General features: G+C 43.7%; 1 protein-coding gene across 1 annotated transcript in view; it reads right to left on the bottom strand.

Annotated features, from left to right (window-relative positions):
* Positions 1-1,867: 1,867 nt before the first annotated feature.
* The window catches only part of PAH (phenylalanine hydroxylase), a 38,043-nt gene continuing 14,004 nt past the window's right edge, over positions 1,868-25,906 (bottom strand). The window contains exons 3-13 of the mRNA XM_009465845.2: positions 25,127-25,310; positions 16,430-16,518; positions 14,199-14,266; positions 11,185-11,381; positions 10,688-10,823; positions 9,307-9,376; positions 7,742-7,798; positions 6,623-6,718; positions 6,158-6,291; positions 3,037-3,152; positions 1,868-2,424 (exon numbers count right to left, since the gene is read on the bottom strand). Coding sequence (XP_009464120.1) covers positions 2,381-2,424; positions 3,037-3,152; positions 6,158-6,291; positions 6,623-6,718; positions 7,742-7,798; positions 9,307-9,376; positions 10,688-10,823; positions 11,185-11,381; positions 14,199-14,266; positions 16,430-16,518; positions 25,127-25,310 — 1,191 coding nt within the window. The 3' untranslated portion in view covers positions 1,868-2,380. The remainder of the gene's footprint in view (positions 2,425-3,036; positions 3,153-6,157; positions 6,292-6,622; positions 6,719-7,741; positions 7,799-9,306; positions 9,377-10,687; positions 10,824-11,184; positions 11,382-14,198; positions 14,267-16,429; positions 16,519-25,126; positions 25,311-25,906) is intronic.

Here is a 25,906-nt window from a genome sequence, read left to right as displayed (position 1 = left end):
GTCTTGCTGAACAGCTATGCTATACTGTTTTGGCTGGAGTTATTGCTCATTTAAACCCACATTAAGGGACACAGAATCAGATGTGTGGCATCAATACTCTTTAACTATTCCACTTGCACATAAAAGACAACCACGAATCCTGGTTCTCAATATCACTATAGATTTACTGCTGTTGTCACTCATAACAACAGCCAGAAGCAGAGGAGCTTGGAAAGCTGTCTGAGCATTAGTTTGAAAGACTTTACCCTTGAGATGAAATTGTCTCTTCATGGTACACAGTTACCTTATGGGTCCTATTAAATTAAGAGAGAAAAATATGGGCTACTTTCACAATGAAAATACATGCCAAGCAGGACTGAAAGATCTACACAGACATTGTCATGAGAAGAAAAGGAAGAAAAAAGATACAGAGATAAAAAAGCTTACTTCAAAGCACCAAAATGATACCATTTTGCATAAGTATATGTCTATTGAAAAGGGTTCCAGCTGGTATGCTTAGATTAATGTTATTACCCACTGTAAATATAATGGAAACAGCTGTACTTTCTATCTTCCTAACGGATGATGCTTACATTAAAGCTCTATTGATTTTCAAACTACAAATACAAGAGTAGTACAATAGTAGGTATGAGACTTGTGGACTTTCAAATCCCTCTCCATCTTTGGATCTTCTAACAGAAATGTGGCTCCTGAATCATGTTAATATCATGATGCAGAATTGTTTCAAGCTGGAAATAGTTTTATGCTTTGGTTTGCTCCTTTCTGTTCCAATGTACAAGTGCTGATCTCCTTCCTCCTTCAACTAGGGAGCTACAGGCAGGTATTATACAATGTGGACCAGTCCAGGAGGGCATTTAGCTGCTGTGAGTGAAAGTTATTGGATAAAATACAGAAACCACTTTCTGAACAGCCACGTTCTTCTCTCTCCATGGCTCAGCCGTTGAGTTAAGCTGGGTTCACTCTTGCTTCCATTTGCTGCCTCAGTCAAGCTATACTCCAGGAAGAATAAAACTGCTTTAACCAAAAAAGGGAGATTAAAGCTCAAGTGGGAGAAGGAAGGTGACTCCAAAAAGTATCATGACTTAGGATCTGTCTTGAAAGATATCTTGTTTGGGTTTGAACGCACTCAGACTGGGACACAGCTAACCCAGGTCTTCCACAGCTTTGGTGGGAACTCCAGCCACAGATACAGCGAATTAGGAGTTGGAAGGCTCTGATGTCTTCAGCTGCATTGTAAGAACCACTTCTCCTCCATTTCCAAGGTGTTGGTATCCACCTCCTGGATTGTGAGCCCAGAAAGTTACGAGACACCTTGTAGCAGTGCTGAATAAAGCACTCTCAGGGAAGGATACATGTAAGACAAGGTAGCCTTCACACATCAGCCTTCCACAGTGATTATGTCTGTTAAGAGAGGTGTCCCCTTTCTAATAAGGCGTTGATGCCCTGTTAAAACATCTGCATGGTTTCTTGCTTGCACGAAGTATTGACAAACTGACCTTACATCCAACTGCAAAAACCCACACAGATTTGCCTTTAGGTAACTCTCCTCTGAAGGGGCTTTTTTGTGGGTACTGTATCGAGGCACAGACTCCATGCACTGGACAGGCAGTCTCAGTGCCTTGCTTAGGGACTCTGCTCTGCAAACCAATGACACATCACAGCATACAGTGTTCTTGACTTGCAAAAACCTTTTTGGGATTGGTGCTTGTGCAAATACAGTATACTTGTACACGATGATAAAGCTTTGTTAATGAGGCTGCAGCATACTTGCTGTCTTTTCTGCTAGCATCTGTGCTTTGGATCAACGGCAATGTCACATTTTTTGGAAAAAAAAAAAAATCAAGATAAAGGTGCTTGTGTGTAAAAGTAGAGGTATAGAGGGTCAAGCCGTATATGTATACCCCCTGAAAGGCATAGAGTATGGGACTACATGGGAACCTTGCAGAAATGTGAGGGACTGAGGGGAGAATGACTGTAAGAGAAAGCAAGGTGGATTAGTCTGTTAGTCATTACCACCCTGTCTCTGGGCCTAGGGTGGTAATGAAACCTCACAGCTGCAGCAGACTATAGCTCTGCATGGTGGAGATCTCCTCCTTCTGCTAATCTTTGGCACAAGAGATATGAAGGCTTTCCTCAGATTCCCAGAACTAAGGTGATTTTTTGCATTAGTGAGAAAAAATGGATTAGTGTCTGAAGGCCAAAAGAGTCAAGGGTCACCTGTAGGTGTCTCTTTCTCTGCTAATCTATAGTAACTAGGATATATAACATAAGCATTCATGCAATACACGGGAAGATAATAGATGGAGACTAGATGAAGACTGGTATTTGCACATGGCAGCTTCTAGTCAGTAGCCAGCGATTAGCAAGTTATAGCAAATCTTCATTTTATCTTCTGGAGGGCATTGCAAAGGATCCCCATCTCACCTGCAAAGGAAAGACTCAGAGCAGTTAATCCTACAGCTAGTCCATTTCTAACACTCCTGTACATGTTTACCTTTTATATCCATTCCCTGAAAGAATAAGGTGAACAAAGTGCTGAATTGGACACATTTATTAGGGTGTTACCGGAGTAAGGTTTGCAGAGTCAGCCCTTTGCCTTTATCAGCCATACAAGGATGGCTCACAGGATCAAGGGTGCTGGCTTTTAGCAGGCTAGCCAGTGTTAGAGGGAAAATGTATCAGGAAAAAGGCTAGAATGGCAAAAGGAAATATGATTAAAGCCAAGCTTTCCTTTTCTTCCTTACTGAGAACAGCTAGAGCCACACATCAGAATCCAACACAAGGCCCTCTGGCCTTTCCTAGCACCTCCACTAAAACTGGATATTTCAGATGTAACAAACTACAGTCAAGTGGAAATGTTATTTTGAAGCTTGGCTAGAATTAGGAAGCAATTTTTGCACCAGAAAAAGAGATGCGTGCTGTTTGAACTTGGTCAGGCTCAGAGCATTAAAAGCAACCAGACAAAATCTGCTTTGTGGTTGCTATTTCTGATCCAAGTTTTGAGGAATTCAAGGTAACAAATCTGTAGTTCCTTACTATTGATAGTGTCGGCTAAGTTCTTCAGCTGCTTTGCATTGTCCAAGACTTCAATCCGCTGGGTGTAAGGATTGTACCGAACAGAGAAAGGACGAGGGATCGTCTGAGCAAATTTCCTGAGGCAAAAATACAAAAACACATACAAACTTGAAAAGCTCCTTTTTTCAGTAACTCACTCTTTTCTTGGTGTGTGCATTTGATGAGGGGAATAAGAAAATCTGTGGAAGTAAATAACTGAAATTCCTGACGAGTGATCTGAGAACAACAGCATTCTGTAACATGCTTGAATCTCCATTTGTCCTTACCACCTTTGTTTTTTTCCAAACAGGACTAATTATTTTATTGGCATGGCAACACTGCTCCTCGTATAGGCCAACTATGTAGCTATTGGGATTTATCAAACTTGAAAACCTCATTTTCCTTTCAGTAATGCAAAATATAGGAATCCTGATCCAAGTCTGCAGTTTTGTGGTAAGTAAGGTCAAGTACCTATGCCATCCTGGCATACCAAGGAGCAAGCAGAGTGCTAACTTCTGTCATGGTTGGTAGTGGCTTCCAGGTCATTGCAAAGATAGGAGATAGTCAATGGAGTGAAACAGTATTCTTGCTACCCCTTATTTGCAGACTTCCCTTCTGCAAAATAGTTAATTCCATGGCAGAAACAGTAAGATTTTGGTATCTTGGGAAAACGTTAATTTGCATAACCACAGAACTGTGGAAAGGAGGACTCTGAATGGGATGAGATGGTCAGATCTATTGTTCCAGGCTCCTTGTAGACCCCAGCAGGATACTGGGTTATATATCTGCTTCAGATTACTGAAGTTATTGCTGAAAGAGGAAGGAAAGCACGCAGGAGTTGATTATGGAGCCCCACTATACAGACTGTGACTCAGCATGGTAAATCCCATATGCCCAGAACAGTGGAATATGCTGGATGCCACCTCCACATTGCTCCTTTAGTTTAGTCCTAATTATTATCAGCTATGGCCATTGTCTCAAATAGAGTTCAGTTTGAGCAGGCATGACAGTGGAAAAAAATTATGTTGGCTAGGATGAAAGTGTTTAGTGGCATCAGTCCAGGTTTTCTAAGAAGAGACTTCCATGTTAGAAGATGTCTTCCTAAATCTCAGCTGAAGGTAATATCCTAATTAGAAGATGAATGCCTTAGGCCGAAATATTTTAGATCAGCCTCAGAATAATTTTTCAGGGAGGTTTTCCATTACACGCAAACACACGTGTCCAGGTGTAAGCCCCGAACACTGGACCAACCCCCAGACCTCTATTTCAATTTAACCAGTTTTCCAATTTGGTCACTGAAACAATTAAAAGAAGCTCCAAGATCATTTTTATAGAGTAAGGCAGCGTCTTCCCTTTTCTCAAGGAACTTGCTACTCAGTTAGAGAAGTATACAGAGACGATAGAAACTGTGTGCAGGATATTAATAGCACAAACGAGAAGAGAAGGCCATCTTTCTCAGGTATTACCCCAGAGAAAAGGGCAGAAGAAGAGGCTGCAGGCTTATGATGACCGAGGAAGCAGCAGAGGAGGTAGCTAGGAAGACTTTGGAGCTGGGGAGCCTGGGGCAGCACAATATCTTGGGTCTTGGTATGTGTTTATCTATGAATGGGAGAGAGAGAGAGAAGAGACTGCAGGTCTGGGATAAGTCTCTGTGTGGCATCTCCAAGTGAAAAATTTCTTGAGTGTGAACCAAGGCTAACCCCTAGTGGCTTGGCTAACATCCAGAAATACAGTGGTGGTTTTTTTAAACAGAAATAGAAGTATTGCTGTAAGGTGGAACCCAAGCTGAACCCCAAACACAGTCTGAGCCATTCTTGTTTCAAGAACCAGAACTGAACTTGGACCATTATTTCAAAGTCTTGTTGAACTGGAACTGAATCTGTATTTCAGTCACAGATGACTGAAAGATTTACTGTGTAGCCCTGTAGTCTTGTAAACACACTGCTGGTAACAAGCTGGAGGCTCTGTAGTAAGCTAACCACACAGGCCTCAGGATTGGGTTTATTAGTCTTGCTTGCAGTTTTGTTTAGCTGTAATAGCAATTGTCTAATGACCATGCAGCTGTTACCTAATTTGTTTTAGTTTTGCTTAATTCTGAATAACTGTGTGCTATAATGCCTATCGTTAATAATTTTTATGTAGGCAGGAATAGCAAGTAGTTATGCTGTACAGGGTGAACTAAGTCTGACCCTAAAGTAATGATGCAGCATAAAGGAGTACCAGCATGGGCTGATAACAGAGGCTTTAAAGGTGTGAGCATAGGATGATGCTGGTTATCCCTGGGCTATCAACAACTCCCCACTGGTCAGTTATTCACAGTAAAGCAAACTTAGGAGCTGAGGAAAAAAAACAGTTTTAGAGGAAACAAAAGGGACAAAGAAATATTTATTATATTTAACATAAATTGTAAAGTCAGAAGTAACATAGATTTGCAGACCAATGTAGAAAGAGCAAGATGTAAAGCATGTTAAAAAACATAAAAATGGCCTTGAGGAAATCTTGGGCTGAGGAGGAAGAAAGGAAACATCAACACCATCCAGCTCCTCACAGAAGAGAGGAAGAAGCTCCATTCATTAACATCACACATCGCAGCCCTGCTCTGAAGACCTCAAGATGCTGATTACTTGACAACTCCAGCCCCCACCACCAGACTGAAACTGTTGACTTAAGACACAAAAGAAAGTGTAAGGGTGAGCACAACTTCAGAGGAAAAGGACTAGATACTAGGAGATTTTTTGTGCAAGAACTTATAACTATAGTATTGTTAAAGAGACTTGTTTTGCATTAATTAGCTAACTTTGACCCTAAGTGTTAGTCTCATTGCAGTTTGACTAATAATAATTTTTTGTTGTGTTTTGGTTATACAGATGAAACTCTTAATTAGACTAACCACAAATTCTTGGCTTCATGTATAAGGTATGTTCCCCTTATTGCCCATAACAAGATTTTGAGTATAACAACTGCTTAGTCTCTTTAAGCATTGCAGAACTTTTTTTAATGCCTCTCAAAACATTACTGTCAACCTAAGACTTGTTATGGCAATGGGATCCATTGTATTGGCAGTGGACAAGAAATTGGATCTTATATGGAATGACTGGATTACCTTAGCTTTTCTTTTGCATCTTTAAAACTTTCAGCAACATAGTAAACAGGTTGGAACTCAGTAACAGGGTACTTCTGCACAGCAGTCTTCTCCAGGACAAGAGGCTGAATCTCAGGCTTACTTGATAAACAATACTATGAACAAAAGGATAAAAAATTTATTTCAGTTAAAAAGTGCTTGAATTTTCTGTGAAAGAAAGATAGAGCTGGTGAATGCCACACAGTTTCAGACAGGAAAGAGTTGTTCCTGTGGAATACAATGACAATATCACTTACTAGGAAAGAAGCGGGTATGAGTCCCCTGTGTTTGTATACACTGACACATTTATTAGAGCTCTTCAATGAAGTACAACATTTCATGCTACTTCTATGCACAAGTATGAAGCAAAATAAGGATCTGAAGACATTGAGAAGAGAAATTGGAGTGATTATAAACACCTTTGAAATGTTATTTTATAGAACACACCTGCAGCTCCCCAAATGAAGACAGCAGCCCTGCACCATATGCCTTGAGTGAATCACCTTCCTTACATAGTCCAAACTCCACCGTAAACCAATAAACCTAGCGAGAAAATTAGACAGAAACATATGATTCCTTGATCAAAAAGAGCAGGCGCACATCATTGATTTGAATATATTTGGAGTTTGCGTTTCTGTTTAATATGTTGCCATGTGTCATATATCAACTGTGTAAATACAATAAATGTCCCCACAGACTGAAATTCTTCACCTGGAAGGGGCACAGTTCTAGACTCAATGTGTCTGCAAATTAGTTCAGTTCCCTGACAAACACAGCTGTGTTTTACTGTGCTTACATTTTTCAGCAGAGCAAAGACAATGAAACTATAGCAATAAAATTTCATTTTGGATGGCCAACCCATTTGAAGTTTGAACCTTAGCTGACAGAAGTTTGTGTCCCGTTTCATACAGAGGGCATCTAGCTGCAGCAACAAGAAAGGGAATGGTCTGTTAGTGCAATATTGAAGGAAGACAGTGTATGGCCTGGCTTGACTTCTTGGTCTGTCATTTTGAAGGGATACCTGCTCTGGCTCAGAACAACTACCTCATCTATCAGAAACAGCAAAGATGGTGCAATGCTTTGCCCAGGTGAGTTGGCACTGGGGATACTAATCTCTCAGACGTATCCTTGTTTTTATTTGAAGTTTGCAATTCTGGGTCTCAGTAGTCTCAGAGTAGGATTCAGGTGAGCCGCACTGACTGCAGAGGACATCATCTGCCTGGCAGGGTGGAAGAGAAGGGACACTTGCAGGTAGAACAACTACAGAAGCTGCCTCCTGAAATTTCCTGTGGGGATATAGTAACATGTAATCTCTTCTTGCCCAATATGTTTGTGCTGGAGGAAATCTTGTCTGGGCTTCTGTGTTTAATCACAACTGTCACTTTGAATAAGGGGTGCCAAAGTTATTTTCCTTTAATGCAACTGTTTCAGGGTGGGGTTTTCCAATCATGGACTTCACCCTGTTCCCATTCAACTCTATGGGAGTTCTATCAGTGACTTCAGTGGCACCAGAATTAAGGCAACACAGGGTGCTTTGGAAAATTGAGCCCTCATTTATTAAATTACCGTAGCAAGTTTCTCGATGAAATCATCCGGAGCTCCCAGAGATGCCAGTCCAATTTCCTGTAACAATAAACCATTATTCTTCAAGCTGTTTATTACAAACATTCTTCCTGTCTCGTCTTATGTAATTTCTCACATTTTAAATGTTACCATCGCTTACTACCACACACAAATGTTTACAGGATATGTTCCTATCATGCAACATCAATTTTAAACCAGAAATCTCTCCAAAAATGAACAAAGGGTTCTGTCCAAATGTCATTTACAAGGCATGATCCTTTGTGCCTGGTATAAAGCCCACTGAGGTCAAATAAAATTTTCCTCTTGCTTTGACAGGCTTTTGATCAAGTCTACAATGAACACCCGTGAGAATGATATGGTCAAAAGGAGGTAAATTAGTCACACCCACACACCTTAAATATTTCTCTTTGTTTTGATGGGCCCTGATTGCAGGAGTTTTCCTGGAACCTTGAATGAGTTATTTTTTCTGACTGGCAGATCATGATTTGAAAGAGCTTAATCGTACCTTGGGAGCTAGTGGAGACTTTTCCAGAAGGCATGCAATAGCTGGATTCAGAAGACAGCCACACAAGCCTGTATATAATCAGGTACTTTTCTTGGTTTACTCCAGTGAGGACTGCACTGTGCAAAATCAGAGCCCCACACACACTCACAGCGAGACCATGGGAGCAGCCATCACCATGTCAAATCCTAATAAGCCAAGGTGCAGTAGGGCTTATCTTGAAGGAAACACCAGTTCTGGGAAAGGACAGAGCCTGAGGGCAATACTGAGTGCTTACTAACTACATCAAGTCAACTTTTCTTGTGAGCAGGATGTTACATCAAGTCCATTTTCCCTTCCTTCCTTCCTTCTGTCCTTCCACCCTTCTGTCCTCCATCCTTCTTTCCATCCTTCTTTGTCTCTCTCTTTTTCTTTCTCTTCTTGTCTTTTCTTTTCCTTCCTTCCTTCCTTTCTTTCTTTCTTTCTGTCTCTCTCTGTCTGTCTCTGTCTGTCTGTCTTTCTGACTTTCTCTCTTTCTGTCTTTTCATGTTTTCTGGTAAGATGCAGCCAAAAGTTTACTCCTTCACTGAGGTTTGGCGTCTTTTCCAGAGACATTAACGCTACCAAAGAGAAAGCTCCTCTCCAGCCTTCTCCCATGCTTGCAGCTGGGACAGTTCCCCACTTTACTCAGCCTCCTCTGTGGCTTCAATAGAAAATCTTCACTTTCCCTAGCATTTGGACTGCAGGGTGGGGCAATAATTCATCTGACTCATGAGCCATTTAACTTTGCTTAGAAGGATCAACATCTACAAAAAGGTTTCAGATGATAGTTTCACAAAGGGTTTGCCTGTAAAAAAACAACTCACACAAGACAAATGTTTGGAGTTTGGGTGTATGAGTTCACCTAAGTGATTTGTGTCAAGATTTCAAGCAATAAAGAAATCAGCCACTCTTAACCAATATGCTAATAAACACCCCACCCCTCATAGCTCTTGATTCATCCTCTGAGTTATCTAGTCTCTGGTGTGTTCAATTATAAAAACAGTAAAACCACTGAGCAACTTACCTGGGAAAACTGAGCAAAACTGGGATCAGCAAAAAGAGGCACATGTCCTAGCAGCTCATGGCAAATATCACTGCAGGAAAACATGACATCTGAACAACTTTAATTTAGGAAAAGTCCATCAGTGCTGGATGAATGCCCCAGAGTCAGCACATAGTCAGGAGTGCCATGCATTTGCTCCTACCAGCAAATATTGCTCAAGACTCACAGGAAAATGTTGTGCTCTAAAATTAATCTTGTGATGGAAAAGCTTGCACACTCCAGGGTTTTCAGTGCTTTTACCGTCATACATCCCTCAGAGGAAGGATGATACATTATTTGTTTTTCCTTATGGAAGAAAACCATCCGTTCATCTGCCCACCCAGCTCAGGAAAGCCCAGAAAGAAATCACCCCACCAAAAGAAACATGGACTTTTCAGTGTCAAGGACAAGAAACCTTTTTAGATGAAGCTCAGGTTACTAAGACAATTCACCATAGTGTCAATATGCACTTCAAGAGCTCAACTCCAGTCCATGTTCATGCCCACAGCCTCCCACTGAGAGGTGGAAGCTTGCCCTTCCTCAGGTGGGACTATTTTCATCACAAGTTGAAGTTGGCAGCTGGACAGGCATGTTTGGGGAAGAGCTCACCTAGGGACTGCTAGATTTTTCAGAGACAGAGAAGTCATTCGGTGAGAAGGAAAAGGGAGAGGGATAAGATGCTCCCAGGAGGGCAAGGTCTGTGGAAGATATTTCAGCCTGGGTTTGTGCAGAATAAGAATGGGGTGAGGAGAAGCAGAGAGGAAAATCAGAAGAATGAGGGATAGAAAAATGGAGGGGAAAAGGAGGCTGTGTGAAGAAGTAGGAAGCAAAGAAATGGTAAGGGACAGGAGAAAGAACTGCAAACATATGAACCAGAGGAAGAAAACTGTTTTGAAAGCAGCAAGTGGAAAAGGACAATGGACAGGGACAGAGAGAAACATTACAATATAAAACTGAAAAAGAGAAGGGACCAATGATCTGGGCTTCCTCTATCTTGCTGCCAGAAGCTTGCTTGCAACATGTTGAGTCATTCCTGCACTAGATTTCACACCACTGTTTGGGTGCTAATAGCTAAGCTAAATGCCTTTGTACACTGCTCTCTCGCCTCCCAGCCACCACGCAAGCATGCCTTCAGTAGCAAAACTGTCTGATCAGTCCCATAAGAAATGGCAGAAGAGGATGCAGCTTGTTAAAAAGACTAGAAATCTTCCAAAAATGTTTTCAGAAGAGAGCAGTCGCTTGGCCACTCTCCATTAGCTCTGTTCCCAGGAGTGCCCCAGAGTCCCACATGGTTATTATCAGTTGGCTGACCCCACTGTTAGTCTGCTGCAACTTTACACACTTTCTGTGCCAAAGTACTTACGGCTCTGGTGTGTACATGGGCTTGGATGCATGGCGAATATACTGCGTAGAGTGAAATACTCGGAACGCCAGCCCAGCCAAGAAATCCCGAGAGGAGAGCAAGCCTGCAACAGGACGCAGGCGAAATCCAGTGCAGGCTGAAGGGACAAAAAAATGGCATCTTAAAAACAGCTAGCATGCTTGGTTTATCCTTATCCAGACTCCTCACAGTGGAAAAAGTTTGTTAATTGTTTGCTTTGCTCTCCTTATGTTAAACAGAGTTTAGTTGTGAAAAAGCAGGGAATTTTCTACCCGTGTGTACCACCATCACAGTATCTGAGCATCTGTACCATCATACCCCTGGAAGTTTTAGAGAGGGACCTGGGACACAGGGTAAGTGATATGCCCAAAGGGGCCTGTGATAAAGCAGGGACTGCTTTTCCGTCTCTAGAAGCACCGCCTCCACTGACAGCCGAGGCTTTTCATTTGATTTGATTCTTTTATATGCTTCAAACTTACTCTGCAAGAATTTTGAAATATCTTCAAGCTGGGGAATATTGTCCTCCCGGTAGCCACAGTACTTCTCCAGCAGTGGGAACACGTGGTTGTGTTCATAACAAGCATGAGTTGGATAGAGACTCTTCAGCTCCCTGAATACAGTGCCCCATGTTTTCCTTTCTTCTTCCGTGTAGGTGACTCGAGGAATAGGTTGGCCACTGGAAAGAAAATGGATACCCTCCATAAGAGTGACACAGAAAATGTCCTATGCCACCAGCGTCATACTCAGGAGCTTTACATGGGCTGGCCAGGAGCTGCTGGTGCAGAAGGGAAGATGCCTTTGGCATGACATGCAGGTGCAAAAGATGCCTCCTTTACCCCTAGGCACAGGCTGAGAAGGACTTTACTGACCTCAGCTGAGATACTGGCCTTTAGAAAACTCCTTGCATTATTGTGGCAAAAATAAATTAATGCTTATTTGTCTTATCAAGATGTTCTAAAAATATTTGCTGGCTGTCTGTTTCAATTTATTTGCATTTCTAGATTTGGAGCAGCTGTTGTATTTCTCACTCTAATACACATTATTTTAATTGTTTTGGTTACAACAGGGAAACCATCAGCTCTAGAAAACTCTGTTTCTTGGAGGAGCAGAGAAATTCTGATCTGTGCTTTATGCTGTAACAGATGCCGACTCCAGCCAGTTGACTTTTTATGATTGTAATGAGTAATTTTGAATCAAATCCCACCCTCAGGCCTCCATGTGCTTAGCTCATGTTGAAGCTAGCAGGAATAAGATAATCACAAGCAATGTAGTTTGGCCTCCTGTGAATAGTCAATTCCTTAGCAATAATGATAGGGCCATAGGTGAATCCAGCAGCTTTGAAAAATCAAAGGGTTTTAAGTAACTTAATAGGGTTAACATCACTGCTGGAATAATACTGGAGCTTTCCAAGCCCCAGAGACCCATTGTTAAACTCTTGATGACACTCCACTATCTCCCACTCCCTCATTTTCTCCTTGAGCCTCAGGGCAGCTCCTCTGGAGCATCATCATTTTCTGTCTCTCTCTATCAGCCCTCCTTGATCTGTGGAGCTTTAAACATCATGTTGCATTATGAGGATTTTTCGGGGATTGTTGTTCCTATAGCACTCCTAAGTAATCCTCAATCACCTTCCAGGGCTACAGGAGGAAGCTATGACTTAAAAACCTTTCAAATTTCAATTAAAAAATGTCAGGAATCAACAGGGCCAGAAGCAAAGAAGGCAGAGAGAAAAGGCAAGCTAAAAGCAAAGAGAAGTCAGGGAACTTCAACATTCAACAAAAACAATGGGTAAATGTATCAGGAAAGAAGGCAAAAGAGCAAAGGCAGAGTAGAGAGGCAAACAGCAGGAGGAAAGAGGACAAAATAGGTGCAAAAGAAGGGACATAGAAGAGGATTAAATTGATGGCGGGAAGAAGAATACAAGACAAGCAACCACAGATCCACCTCACGTTTGTAGTTGGGTAGCACCTTCACAAGCTAAGCACATTTGCCTTTTCAGATAATTCCCATGAAGCCTGATAACTTGGTTGTCCCTCTCCTCCTACCTGGTTGTCTGCATCTCTGTCCCCCCATGCTGGAGACACGCCCTTGACCTCTCCTCCCCACTGTAGACCCTGCAAGGCATGTCCGCCAGGAGTAGCATCCAGGGCAAAGACATCACAGATCCATCTAGGCTTTCCCGAATCAACACCCAAAGTCACAAAAAAAACACGCCTTCTTTCCACAAGCCCCAGAAGCCCAGACATGTCTTTCACACCCTACTTACTGCTCTGTTACTAAAAGACCTAATTCGAAAGTCCAAGAACTTCACATAAAAGGTGTTTTTCAGACATAGGTCCAGGTCTGTATAGGCTCTGTTTCCAATGTGTCTGAGGATCTGGATAAACAGACTAAATATTAATTAGTTCCATCTTGGAATATAATGGTTTCATTTTCCTAAGCCGGTTTCAGTTTGAATCTTGAGGGGAGGGGATGGTTAACGTTTTTTGTTTGATTTCTATGTAGGATTTGGTGAAAGCCTGCAAACTAGAGACCAGAAATTGTTATCCATTACGCAGGAAAGGCAAATCTTCTGTGGGAAACCTATAAATGGGCATTAGATCCATCCACATCTGGCCACAAAGTCTTATCCAAATTTTCTAGCTATAAACTGGGCTCCTGACTTTTTTCACCCAACTTTTTTCATTTTCCATCAATGAGTCCAATTTTGTCTCTTAGTCTGTGATTAGATTATTAGCTCTTTGGCTCAGGGACTATCTTTTCATCACAGTCTTGTGCAAAGTGGAGCCCTAAATGTACAACATATGTTACTTTATCCTTTGCAATCACAATTTTTACCAGTCTCAGCAAGAATCAGGCCCAGTAGTACTGATGTAAATGTGTGAGTGGCTCTGGGAACAGAATTTTATCTCCTCCAGATTTGATCACTGAAAGCAATCAAGCAAGCCTGTTCTAACTGAATTTATCATCTCTATTCATTTATTTTTCTTGGGAAATGAGAGCCCAAATTGCTGATTGCAGCTGGGTCAGACATGATAAAAGTAGAGTATCAGGCACTGGATTAGCATCAGAACCATAAGTTATTCATTATTTTAATAGACTATGCAGCTCCTGCTTTAATGTAAATGATAGGCACTCCTCCCCCAGCCCTGGTTTAATGGGGAGAATACCAGAAGCAGCTTTATTCAATGCTCAGGTCTTTGTAGTAGCAACGGAGTCTGCTGCTCAATTAGACAACAAAGCCAGGGAAGAGGGGTGCTGTGGGGAAAGAAGGGAGGCGATGTTCTCTTCTGAACGTGTGCCTGGAACAATTTACTTTTGTTTTACTGTGATTTGGGGATAAATGCGTGAACAGGAAGATTTAAACACATGGCAGAGAAAAGCCAACAGCAGGAGGATGATTGTGGAAAAATAGGGATTGCCAGCAGGGTGAGAGCCCCAGGAGAGGGCAGGAGATGTGGGCTTGCTTTCTGCCCACACACTGAGCACTCACTGTCTGTAGTTGTAGGCAATATCTGCAAACTCCTTCCTCCGGGCCCGGTACACAGGATCTTTGAACCCCTAAAGAAAAACAGCAGTGGTCAGTCCCTGTGTAAGTGCAGGTGGTGAGCCGCCTTCCTCTCACCGAATGCCCTTGGGCATGGCTGGTGCAGTCCAAGAAGTGCAGGAGGGTGAGTGGGGAAGCTGTCTCCGTCCTGCCTGGCTCTGCTCACACAGGGCACTGCTCCTTCCCGGTCTGCAGGGCCGCCAGAGCAGCCATTCAGCCACAACCTCCCAACACCTCTCACCCCCCAAGTCCTTTCATCTTCTCATCTACACTTGCTACAAAAAGAGGAAACATGCTCCTTTACAGTGCCAGCAAGGTGCTCTGGTGAGAGCAATACACCTCCTTAACGGCACTCAGATAACCAGGTCCTTCTAGTTTCTTATGAAGCTTGTTGCAGTTCGCAACAGAGCTGGGCTGGTCTAACGGAGCAAGGTTAAACCACATTAGAAACACACTCATCAACTCAGTCAGGCTTTTTAGGTGGATTTTCAGCATGAGCCACATTTAAAGGTGCTCATTTTCAAACTGTTTGAAGAGTAGGCACTTAGCAGGCCAAAAAGCCCTATTTGCACTATGAATTCAATCATTTGAAGGGATTTAATTGCTACAGAGAATGTCTAATAGACCTTGCAGCTGGGAGCTTGACCTTTGCAGCTTATTACCAATAAAACCTGGGATAAGAAATATAATCTCTAAATCTTCATCTAGGATAACCATTCTCCTATCCCAGTGTGCCTGCTATTTAGACTAAAAGTTCCTCAGGGCTAGGAGTCTCTTCACCAGCTAAAGCAGAGAAACATCCTTCCAAGCTAGGACACACTTCTGCAGGGCAAATAGCAACAACTCACTGGGCACTGTGGCAGTTCATGAATGCATCTCTTAGTGGTGCACAGCACAACTGGACTGAGGGGCCAGGAGACACTACCAGGTACAGGATAGAGTGGAGATCTAAGAATGAGTCAAAAAGAGGCAGGCAATGGCCTAAAAAAATGCCCTGTCCAAGATTAACCTGGCATAGAGGTATTTGTGATTACCTCCCATATCATTTAACTGCTAAAAACACAGGCTTTTTCTGCACTCTATGTACTGTCACACCTATTTACCACAGCAGCTGGGTTTCCTTCTTAAGGCATAAACTGCTCACTAACTAATTCTAGGAACTGGAGCAAAGATGCTTTATTCCTTTTAATATCTTTTTTTTTTGTGTGTGTCTTTTTTTCAAATATAATCTTGGTCTATTCCTGCATGACACACAAGGGGGCCATTGACTCAGTGTATCTCCTTTCATTCTGCCTTTCATATGACCACACTGAACATCATGAATCATTGTACATGATACATAACACATCTCAAATTAAGCAATAGGTAGTGAATGACTAATCACCCCATCTCAATTAAACTAATAGCAGCAATTTTTGTTGCGCTGCGTGTAATTTATTTATAATCACCCTATCTCAATTAAACTAATAGCAGCAATTTCTGTTGCACTGCATGGAACTCAGTGTGTTTTGACAAATGAAAATAAGTTGTTGTTTGCTTGGAGATGGAATAGAGGCAGAAAGTATTCTTGTAGAAGAATATTCTTGTAGGAAGAGCTGAAAAAACGCTGAATAAATTTTTTTTATCAGCTAAGCCAATGAACAAAACTTTCTGACTCGACCATTTAAACCACACACTTTTGGAATCAAAGACCTTTTCTTTCGTTCCGTCTCACCATACAAGAATCATGTCAGATTTAACAACCACATAACAAGGCACTAAGTTCAACCGTGTGTATGTGATCAAGTATCAAAAAAAACCAGTCTTCCTACCTCTGGGCTGTGATATGCTGCTTCTGAAGTTTTTCTTGCTAGTGATTCACAAAATGAGTCTGAAGTCACCATATCAGAGCCACTTGGGAAAGCCAGAGGTGTCCCTGTGTTGGCTCTGTGCTCTGATGACCTCTGTGATTTTTAAGGTCTCCTAGTATTTGTTCAAATAAAAGCAACCTTTGGTCTGATTTATTTCATACTAGGGATTGGGCTGATTCTAACCCTATAAATGTGGTACCCTTCTTGTCCTAAACCATGTGAAACTTAGTCTACTAGATTTTTCTTAAAGCAGAGCAAATGTAAATGAGAGAAACATCTGCCCCAATAACTAGAAACATGTTAAAAAAATAAAGCTCTATTTCTTACAGGATGGTCGGCATCCAGTTCTGCTCCATAGCTTAGGATCTGATTGGCAAACCTGTCCAGCTCCTGGATACTTCTTGGGAACCATGGCACTGCAAAACAGAAAAGAAATAGAGACTGGTATGCTTCTTCGTTACTTTGTTTGGGGCCTTCTTCTGGTCTTTCCATCTTTTCATCATAAAAATAAAAAAAACATACACAAGGGGCTAAATTCTTTGGGCAGCAATGGTCTCTCCCTGTAGCAGGAGGCAAGAGCAAATCTTGCAAGTTGTCTTGAATTTGCGGCTGTTTTGCACTGTTGGAAGAATACAGAGCATCAGGAATGTCTAGCCCTTGGCACAGAGCTGGCTTGTAATGTTTATGATTTTCTGTTTATTATTCTGGTTTCTTGGCTTACCAAAATGTAGGAATTTTTCCAGACTATCCTTCCTTTCACAGTAGCTAGCATCAGCCATTTCAAAGGAACAGCAAGAAACTCCACAGCAAGAAGGATACAGGATTATTTGACCCTCTGAAAATCTCTTTCTAAGACCTACTTGGTGGCCTCACTTAAGCTAGGATGCTGAAATAAGATGATAAATGACACCCTAATACCTCAGACTAGCATTGTATTACTGCAGTTACTATACAATAATGCATTCATTTAATTAACATTCTGGGCCTGGTTCTCTATTCCCTTGTAACTCACATACTATACACACTGCCTACGGCGCAGCCAGAATATGAAATGGGACCACACTGACTACACAGCATGTAATGCCCATGTGGCCCTCCCTTTACAGAAGGACATAAGGTGGAGGGCAAGGAAGAATCACAGGGCTTTCCAGATGCAATGTGTTCAGATACAGGAAAGCGGAAAGCAAGTGTCTTCAAGGCAATTGCACTACAAGGAGAGGCTCTTTGCAGCTTGTGAGGTACATGGAACAGTCGTCCCAGGTCGGACCTCCTTCCTGGAGCCACGAGTGTATTCACCCAGTGGTCCAGGCAGTCCCCTGCCAAGTGTCCCCTTGCCAGCAAAAGGCCTGGCACACATGTGCAGTGGCTGTACGAGGCTGCAGCCCCCTCTTCCACCTCCTCTGGAAGGATGCGGCTGCACACCAAGCAAGGGACCTCCTTGTCAGCTACCACTGGGCCTGGCCACCCCAGCCCTCTGAAACACTGAGACAGGGAAGGTCAATGGAGAGAGTGCAGGGATCATGGGTCCATTTCTCTCCCTTGTCCTGTCATCGCTTCGGAAGTGCATCTGTAGGTACCACCACTAGGTACCACTGGCAGCTGGGCACATCCTGGGCGCTGCCAGTGCTGCTGGGTTTGGCTTGTTTGGCTTTCCCTTCTGCTGCCCCATTCTTACACTTTTGGCCCTTTGACCCTAGCTGCCTGCCTCTTTTCTTTTCCCTTGCCTTCCCTTCTGCCTGAGTCAGAGGCTACAGCCATGCCTGAATTTAAAAGCCTGTGATGAACTTCTCACAAATACAAGTAACTGCTCTTTGAACCCATGTACACATCTGTCTCCAGGAAACTCTGCAGAACTGAGCTCTATCATTTCTTTACATATGATATGAAAAATTACTCCCTTTTTTTTAAACTTGATCATTTCATTTGATGTTAACTAGTTCCTGCATACAAATGTCATTTCTTTTTATTCACCTTCTCCAGGCCACCTAGAATTTTACCGCTCCCTGTCAGATCCTCCATCTACCATCCATCATCCTGGCTGAGACTTTGCCTCTGTATTTCAGGCACAAGAACCATGAGCTATCTTTGAGTACTCATATCACTTTTCTCTGCACTACTTCCAGTTCTACCATGTTTTTTCTGAGGAAAGGGCACAAGACCTCCATCTAAGGATGTACCCCATGCTTAGGCCCTGCAATCACATCCTATATGCTCCCCACACTGAGTACAAGTCAGCTCCATGGACTCCAAGGCTACTATCACCCAAAGGTCTGCTGGTCCAAGCCCAGGGGCTCTGAGCAGTCTCTCTATCAATAAAAGTTCATTAAGTGACTTTCTTGCATGAATGGGTGTCGCTTGTTCAGTCAGTGCTTGGAAAACAGCTCATTCCCCTGCGTGGCTCTCTGCTCGGCTGGGAGCACTGCTGCTCAGCCATACCTCCCCATTTGATTTTGGGCTTTGTGCCAAGTGAACCTTATCCCCAGCCGGCAGCTGCTGCATGAGCTCCCTGCAGCGCGTCACTGATGGGGCTCATCCTGGACCTGGATGGACCACCTACGGGATAAGAGGATCACTCTGTTTCCAGGACTATTCAGCCTTGCTTTCTGCTGAGCCTAACAACACAGAGGGCACTTGTGGCACTGGGTTTCTGCAAGGCACCTGCACAGAGGGGCTGGCACAACAACAGCTGATTTATGGGGCACACTTTGGGCGATGCGGCTCAGCCCCACGCAGAGTGCTCGCTCCCCCTGACCTGCTGTCCCACGACCAGCCTGGCTCCATCCAACGCTCCCACTGGGAGCCCTCAGATTTGTTCCAGGTAGGCCAGGGAAAGCAGGCAGCTGGTGACTGCCAGTCGGGGGAGGTCCCGGGCTCCCCGGGCTGCAGAGACCCGGCCCGGCGGCTCGGCGTGCTCCCGGCCGTGCCTCCCCTTCTCCCGCCCAGCAAAGTGGGGTTTGGTCCCCTCCTTTCCGAGCTGCACACCCTTCTGCTTTGCCCTAAAAAACAGACCTGAACTAGTCACTAGATGGCAGCAGCAGTCCCAAGAAGATCTTCCCAAAATTGCTACTTGCTGGTGTACCACTAGCTCTCTAATTTCGCCAGAAATATTCTCTCACCTTGCTGTTAGCAACCTTCCTGCACCTCCAGCCCCTTGAGTTAAACCAGTCAGAGGGGGTGAGCAGAAGAAGGTGTGTTTGAGTCCTAGAAAGGAATCGCTACTCACTTACACCATGTGAAGCATGAGCACACCCAGCCATCCTGCCCCTATTTTCTATATGGGCAGCCAGGCAACGGGTTTATCTCCTAGCTCTGCCACTGAGCTTTGTGTGATGGTGGGGGAATCGCTTCACTGTTTTGTGCTTCAGACTCCCTACTATCAGGTTGGGGTGAGGCACGCTAATAAATGTTTTGGGATTAGGCACCGGAAAAAAAAAAGCTGTCCGGCAGCCCCACAGCAAAGGATTTGTCAGCATTAGAGTGAATAACCGCTATTCTCAGGGATGCACCATGACCTGAAGGGTCCGGGCTGTGCAGACAGACTGGTGGGGGCTGAAGTCTGCAGTGGATTTCAGCGGTGATGTCTGTAGGATTTTGCTGCCCTGAATCAGAAAGGTCTGGGTGGTCAGGGTTTGAATCATTGCAACTTCAAGAAGGAATAAAATGGATATATAATAGTAACTTACTTTCATTAAATACATTTTATTCTCAAGATCCCCAAAGTACTTGGTGCAGAGCTCATGATAAACTCTGGGACAGACTGACTCCTGGGCTGATGCGGTGTCAGTGCCCAGCATGGGGATGGGTGTCTTGTTTTTCCCCTGCACAGAAGCAGCACCTTATCTTTTAGGCATGCAGCCCCTATAGGTACCTAACCTATTTTCAGCAGAGCTCTGCCCTCCACCCAGATTGCCCCAGGCACCCAGTGGTAGCTGAGAGAGAGCAGCTCTGAGCTTGCAGAGCTGGATGAAAGGGGCAGGCTGTGAAAGGGAAATCCTGAGGACACTTAGTGCTATTTGCACCAGCATAGCTGATGCTAAGTCAGGTCCTGGAAAGTCCTGAGCCTTCTTAGCTCTCGTGGAAACAAGAATTGAAGGTGCTGAGCACAGCCTCAGGGCAGGCACTGCGCCAAGTCCATACAACCCTCGCATCAGGGACCAGGGTGCAAAAGGGCTTCTGGATCTTTTGCCTAGCTGTGGTGTGCCAGGATGCTGTCCTCAGCCCTCCCAGCAACTATTTAAATGATCAAATCAAATTACCCCCGGCTGAATCTAACCCATATTTTGTTTGTGACATCCTTTTCCAGCCCCATTTGCCAGACTTGCTGTCTGTCTGCACGGCCATTAATGAATTGCCAGGGCAAGCTGTTGCAACACTGGGCCTCTGTGAAGGTCTGAGGAGCAAACGTGGGCTGATCAGTAATAAATATTGATTTGTCTGTAAGTGAATCAGCAGCATTTATGGGATTGTGCTGGACACCCAAGTGGTGACCAAATTACCATGGGGTCAAATGCTTAGCAGAATGCTAATAAGCCATTTATATAAGGGGCAGCAAAGCAGGGGCAGCGAGGACTTCTGCAGAACTCCTCCATTCGGACCATTGTGAGGAGGGTCAAAGACAGGTCTATGCAATTTATAGCAGTTCGAGGCCCAGGTTTAGCCCTTTTTTAAACAGTCCCAAATGCTTTGACCAGCCTCAGGGTTTAGCAAACAAGGCCCCTACAGAACCTCAGCCTCCAGCTTGTCTCAGAAATGCAATAAATTGTCTGCATTTCCCTAATGCTGCAACAGAATAATATTTAATTCTTTTTATTCATGGGCTCCGAGTGGTCTGCAGATACCAAGCTTGTTTCCAAAAAGAGCCATGAAGAGATGCACTGTGTTTTCACAACAAATCTTTCCATCTCTACAAAGGGGTTTTGGTCCAGTGACTGCTAGCCCATCTCATCTCAAGCTCTAAAACTACCTTTGGATTTAGTGCATTTTCCTGGACTGCTCTCAGCTACAATTACACTGTTGATCCAAACCTGGTATTCGTAACTATTTTGGTGTGTAAATGGGAAACCAAAATTACATTTTGCGTTTAAGAGAAGGAAGACCCTAAAAACAGTTAGAGTGCTCAGACAGACAAAAAGCACTGTTCATTTATGCCTTGCCCAAGAAAGCACATACACACATGTTTAATGCTAAACCGTAGAGAAGAGGCAAGGCAAGAAATTTTTTCTGGCTGTCCACAGAACACTGTCCCAAGAATGGCACTGTGTGCTTCCTGCAGGAAGCTGAGTAAAATAGGGATTTTTTTGCTCAAATCATGAACATAAGCAAAGTGAAGCCTTAGCAAAGAAGGGCTGAGAGCATCTTCAGGCAGTGGTGAAAGAATCAGTCCCATGGAAGCTCAGACTGCTTTCAAGAGAAAACCTTCCCAGCCTTTACCTGCCAACTGAGAAGAGCGTGACAATGTCCCCATAAGCCATATTCCTGAAATTTTGCTCTGTAGAGGCATATTGCTCTCGTTCTGTGTTTTAGGAATAAAATATCACAAAATTGTATCTGTGGATTACAACCAGATTTGCTGAGGCTCTGCCCTTGTAGCTGCCTCAGCCCAGAATTTGCCACCCACAGTTCATACCCTAAGCAGGGCTTGTTTGACCTTTCAAAATATGGCTCTTTGGGGATTTCAGTTTGACTGGACCCTTGCTACTCATGAGAGAAGTCAAAATTGGAAAAAAAAAAAAAAAAAAAAAAAAGACAAAGGGAAAGGGCAAAAAGAAATGTGTTCCTCTCTTTCCTTGCAATAAATTGCTCCCACTTTATACTATTTCTGAATTACTGAAACTAACAAACACAAGATATCCTCTCAGACAGAAGGGGATCAAGTCCCTTTCTGCAGCACTGACAGGATAATCTAGCTCAAAAAATCCTTTGATCAACACAGTGACATGCAGTGAAATCCTAATCCTACAGCTGACCACAGGAGTTTTGACTTCTGTGAGGTCAGAATTTCACTCACAAGCCTTTCTTGGCTGATATTTAGAGCTATATCTCTATCCGACTCTGGCCTATGTTTATACACAACTTTATTATTTAATAAATTTTATTATTAACTTCTTAATAATAATTCGAAAAACAAAAGTAATGGCAAGCCCTGCTAGGCACTGTAGCTTTCTTCTGGAAATAAAAAAGCCCCCCAAAGAGAACATCTTTGATTTGATGTGATCATAAATCACCTAATCAACCTTTTGTCCCTCCATCTCATGAATGGAGAGAACTGACTCCAAAGAGTATCTGACTTCTTCTTTTTCATCTTCAAATGTAATGTCATGGGTAGGACACAAAGAAAACGGTAAAAGGATTACCAGCACTGATCTCAAGAAGGTATTAATGTTCTTTCATGTTGTTTCTAGGAAGGAAGAGGAAGATCCAGACCTAAAGTATTTAAAGTCTAAAATCCTATTAAAATCACATCTGTTATCTGAAGAAGCATTTAAGTATGTCTCAGACTGGATGCCAGGCAGCCACCACTGTACTGAGCAGCCTCAACTCCAGCAAAAATCTCTGAGAATTAGGAGCATGGACAACTCACAAAATCTTTCCTTATTTCCCTCCAAAGGCAGAATTGCAACTGACCTCCCTGGGATTTCTTCCAGGAACCACCAAAGCGGGTGGCAGAGCCTCCCCAGTTTCAATAGGAGTGAGGGGCACCCACAAGCCCAAAAAGTAGAGAGGCAGATGGATGGTGTTCGACTCACGTGTACCTGTGTGAGGGACAGTGGAAAGCAGGGGGGATGGTCACTCCAGGGGACTGTTCCTCCCCTCCTCTCATCTCAGCCCAGAGGCGCAAGGATCCTGCAAGGATGGGGCTGCAGCAGCCAGCAGCCAGGGTCCATGAGACCAAAATCAGAAAGTAAATCCAGGTATTCTGAGGGGCATGCCAGCCCAGGAGCACAGGAGGGCAATTCCTCCTCCTGCCCCATGAAGATGCCACCACTTCGTACCAGGCTCTTGGCACATCTGCTACACCACAAAGCTTGTGCCAGGTTGATTTGTGAGGTCTCAGAGGTATTTGGCAAGGGGCAAGGCACTGCAACAGCACTTCACTGTCACTTTTTGTTTTGTTATGCTGCCCTTTACCAGCAGTTCCTACCTGAATAAGGAGAATCCGGAAGGCAGCTGAACTTTGTGTGAAGGATGCATTGAATAAACAGTATATAAAGAGTCAGCAAATGAGCAACAACTGGTTTAATAAGTAGTTAATTAATTGCTCACCGGAGCAATAGAATCCTTATAGCCTATAGTTACACCTAGGTTTTATGTAATCTACTGGAGACACTCCAGAAAAGAGCAACAAGACTGGCCACAAACCCAGAAACCAGGTGCCCTGAGAAGAAGAGGCTGAGGTTGGACAGGATACATCACCAGACACCAAAAAGGCTAGTCTAGAGAGGAAGAGTAACTTCTGTTCCTAGTGTCAAAGGCAGGCAGGAGCAGAAGTCATCAGCTCTCAGTGCAGCAAGTGAGACTGGGTCAGAGCAGGGCAGCCCCGCAGTGCGCAGCTGTGGAGCCTGGGAAATCTCCACCACTCAGGACAGATGGTGATTTAGCTAGTCCTGCCTTTTGCCAGGGGACAGACCACATAACCCCTTGCAGGACTTCCATCGCTGTCTTCTGATTTAAAATTTTACATCTTTTTTTAGCATGGTCTATCATAGTTGCAATGTACTCACCTGTCAGTGCTGGCTCTGTACGGCCTGACTCTGAACAGACTCGCTGTACAAGATGGCAAAGTCTGACTGGGTTCACAGGGTCTGTGCATCACTTAAAAGCTAAAAAACAGCTTCTTTTCACCTGAGTGCCCTCTGAGAGAAGTGTTCAAGCTAGGGCAGTGCTCCAGCTGGGACACACAATGCGCTGGCATTGTAGATATCTCCAGGACACCCTCTTGGTGACCTCCCTTGGGACTCCAGGGAGCTATCCTTCCTTAGGAAGACAAAAGGCAGTCTTCAGTAGGTGACATTTTTCCACAAAATGGCACTGTAGAGGCTTGACTCTGCTGGGTACTGAACAGGTATAGATTTTTTTATGGGGATGGGTTGGGGGGGTGAAAGGAGGAAGATCAAGGCCTGGATTTCTCAGCTGAATTGATCTGCAAGTCCATGCATGCACGTGCAGATTTTGCTGAAACTGTTTGCCCTTTTAAATTTTGATTGACTTTATGTGGGTTTTTTGACTCAGGGCAGACAGTAACTAGACGGATGTAGTGCATCCCACTTGGAGATCCTTATTGTCTCTCTTCTTCTAAGTTCTCATGTGGGCAGAGAACGTAGGAAAAGGCTAAAAGTGTACAGGCCCTGCAGTGGCTCTTAGTGCTCAGTGGTCCAAAAGCTATGGGATGGTAGTGACAGATTCAGGTGATATGTCATTGGGCTTGATAAGCTATCATATCTGCGTTAAACATGGCAGTTTGGGTCCCACTTGCACCCCTGTTATTCTTTCATGTTACAGGTGCATGTTAAGAATAAAAGTTGCCGCACTGCATGACTTACCAAAAGCTGTGTATATAAATGCTGCCTGTTTTAAAACAGGGCAGAGACTGGGAGCAAAAAATAGATGTACCTACAACTTCCTGCACCATTGCTTAGGGATTTACAGGCTGAGCCCTTAGCCTGTAACGCCAATCATCCTTTGATCCCTGTTAATGTCTGCAGGTAGTGTAACAAGCTACTGCAACAAGGCTATCTTTAACAGACTGTGAGTGCTGCCAACCAACCGGACAGATGACAACATAACACCATAACACCAGTTCTCAGGAGACCTAGTCAGAAGCACAGCAAAAGATGGAGCATGGAAGTTTACACTGAGAGAAAATCTTCATCTGAAAAAGCTTACAACATAGGCAAAATAGGCAGAGGGAGGGAAATGCAGATGTACGGATCCAAAAGGAACTCCTTTGCTACTGGAAAAAGAAGTCATTTAAGTATGTGATGTAAATATTCCTTGTCAATATCATTATTGTCAGTGTATCCTTACCAGTGTCCTTCTTCTTTGTTCGTGAAAGCTCGTGGACCGTTGCTCCAATATCATTTCTCAAGGACTTGATGATCTTGTCCAGTGCTGGGACATTTGTACCTTCCAAGTTAATGAAGAATTCGTACTCGTCTTTGTTGAGACGGGAAGGTCGAGACTCAATGTGGGTCAGGTTTATACCTTTTTCCTATGAGAAAGAGTGATTTTGGTCACACAGGGTTTGGGGGAAGAAATACGACATAAAGCCTAGCTAAAATTCATGTGGTAGTCAACAACCCATACTACACAATCCAAATAACTCAAAAGTAGAGACTTGCCTCTGGTGGCCACTGGACTGAGGACTTTCACAACAGGGAGAGAGACAAAAAGGAAGAATGAGAAGGATGTGGGATTCATCCTTCTGCAGAGCACCAACATAAAGACTATGCACTACATAAACTTTTGAAAAAGTTGGAAGCAGGATACAAGTTGTAAACAGGCTTTGTACTGTAAATGGTGACTCCAGTACCGCAAGTACTTAATGGGAGCTTGTCTGGGTGGACAAGAACATTCCCCCAGGATCAACATGGAAAGTAGGCATTCCACCTGTAGAGAACCCTCTCATGAGAAAGCGAACGCTGTATTTATAAGCATCTTGAAAGGAGGTTGGAAAAGCAAGCAGCTGGGCACCCTGTGAGATAAGCTTCTGCAAAGCCACTGCACAGTCACCTGCAAAGCCACCTGCACAGTTTCCAGGGCTGTGAGCAGGTGTTGGGCAGAGATCCAATGGGAAACATGGATCTG

The sequence above is a fragment of the Nipponia nippon genome, unplaced genomic scaffold (genome assembly GCF_047370975.1).
Source record: "Nipponia nippon isolate SJK-2023a ecotype South Korea unplaced genomic scaffold, ASM4737097v1 scaffold_3, whole genome shotgun sequence".
In the NCBI taxonomy this organism is placed as follows: domain Eukaryota; kingdom Metazoa; phylum Chordata; class Aves; order Pelecaniformes; family Threskiornithidae; genus Nipponia; species Nipponia nippon.
The sequence above is the reverse complement of the archived record's forward strand: the minus strand, read 5'-3'. Positions and strand labels throughout refer to the sequence as shown.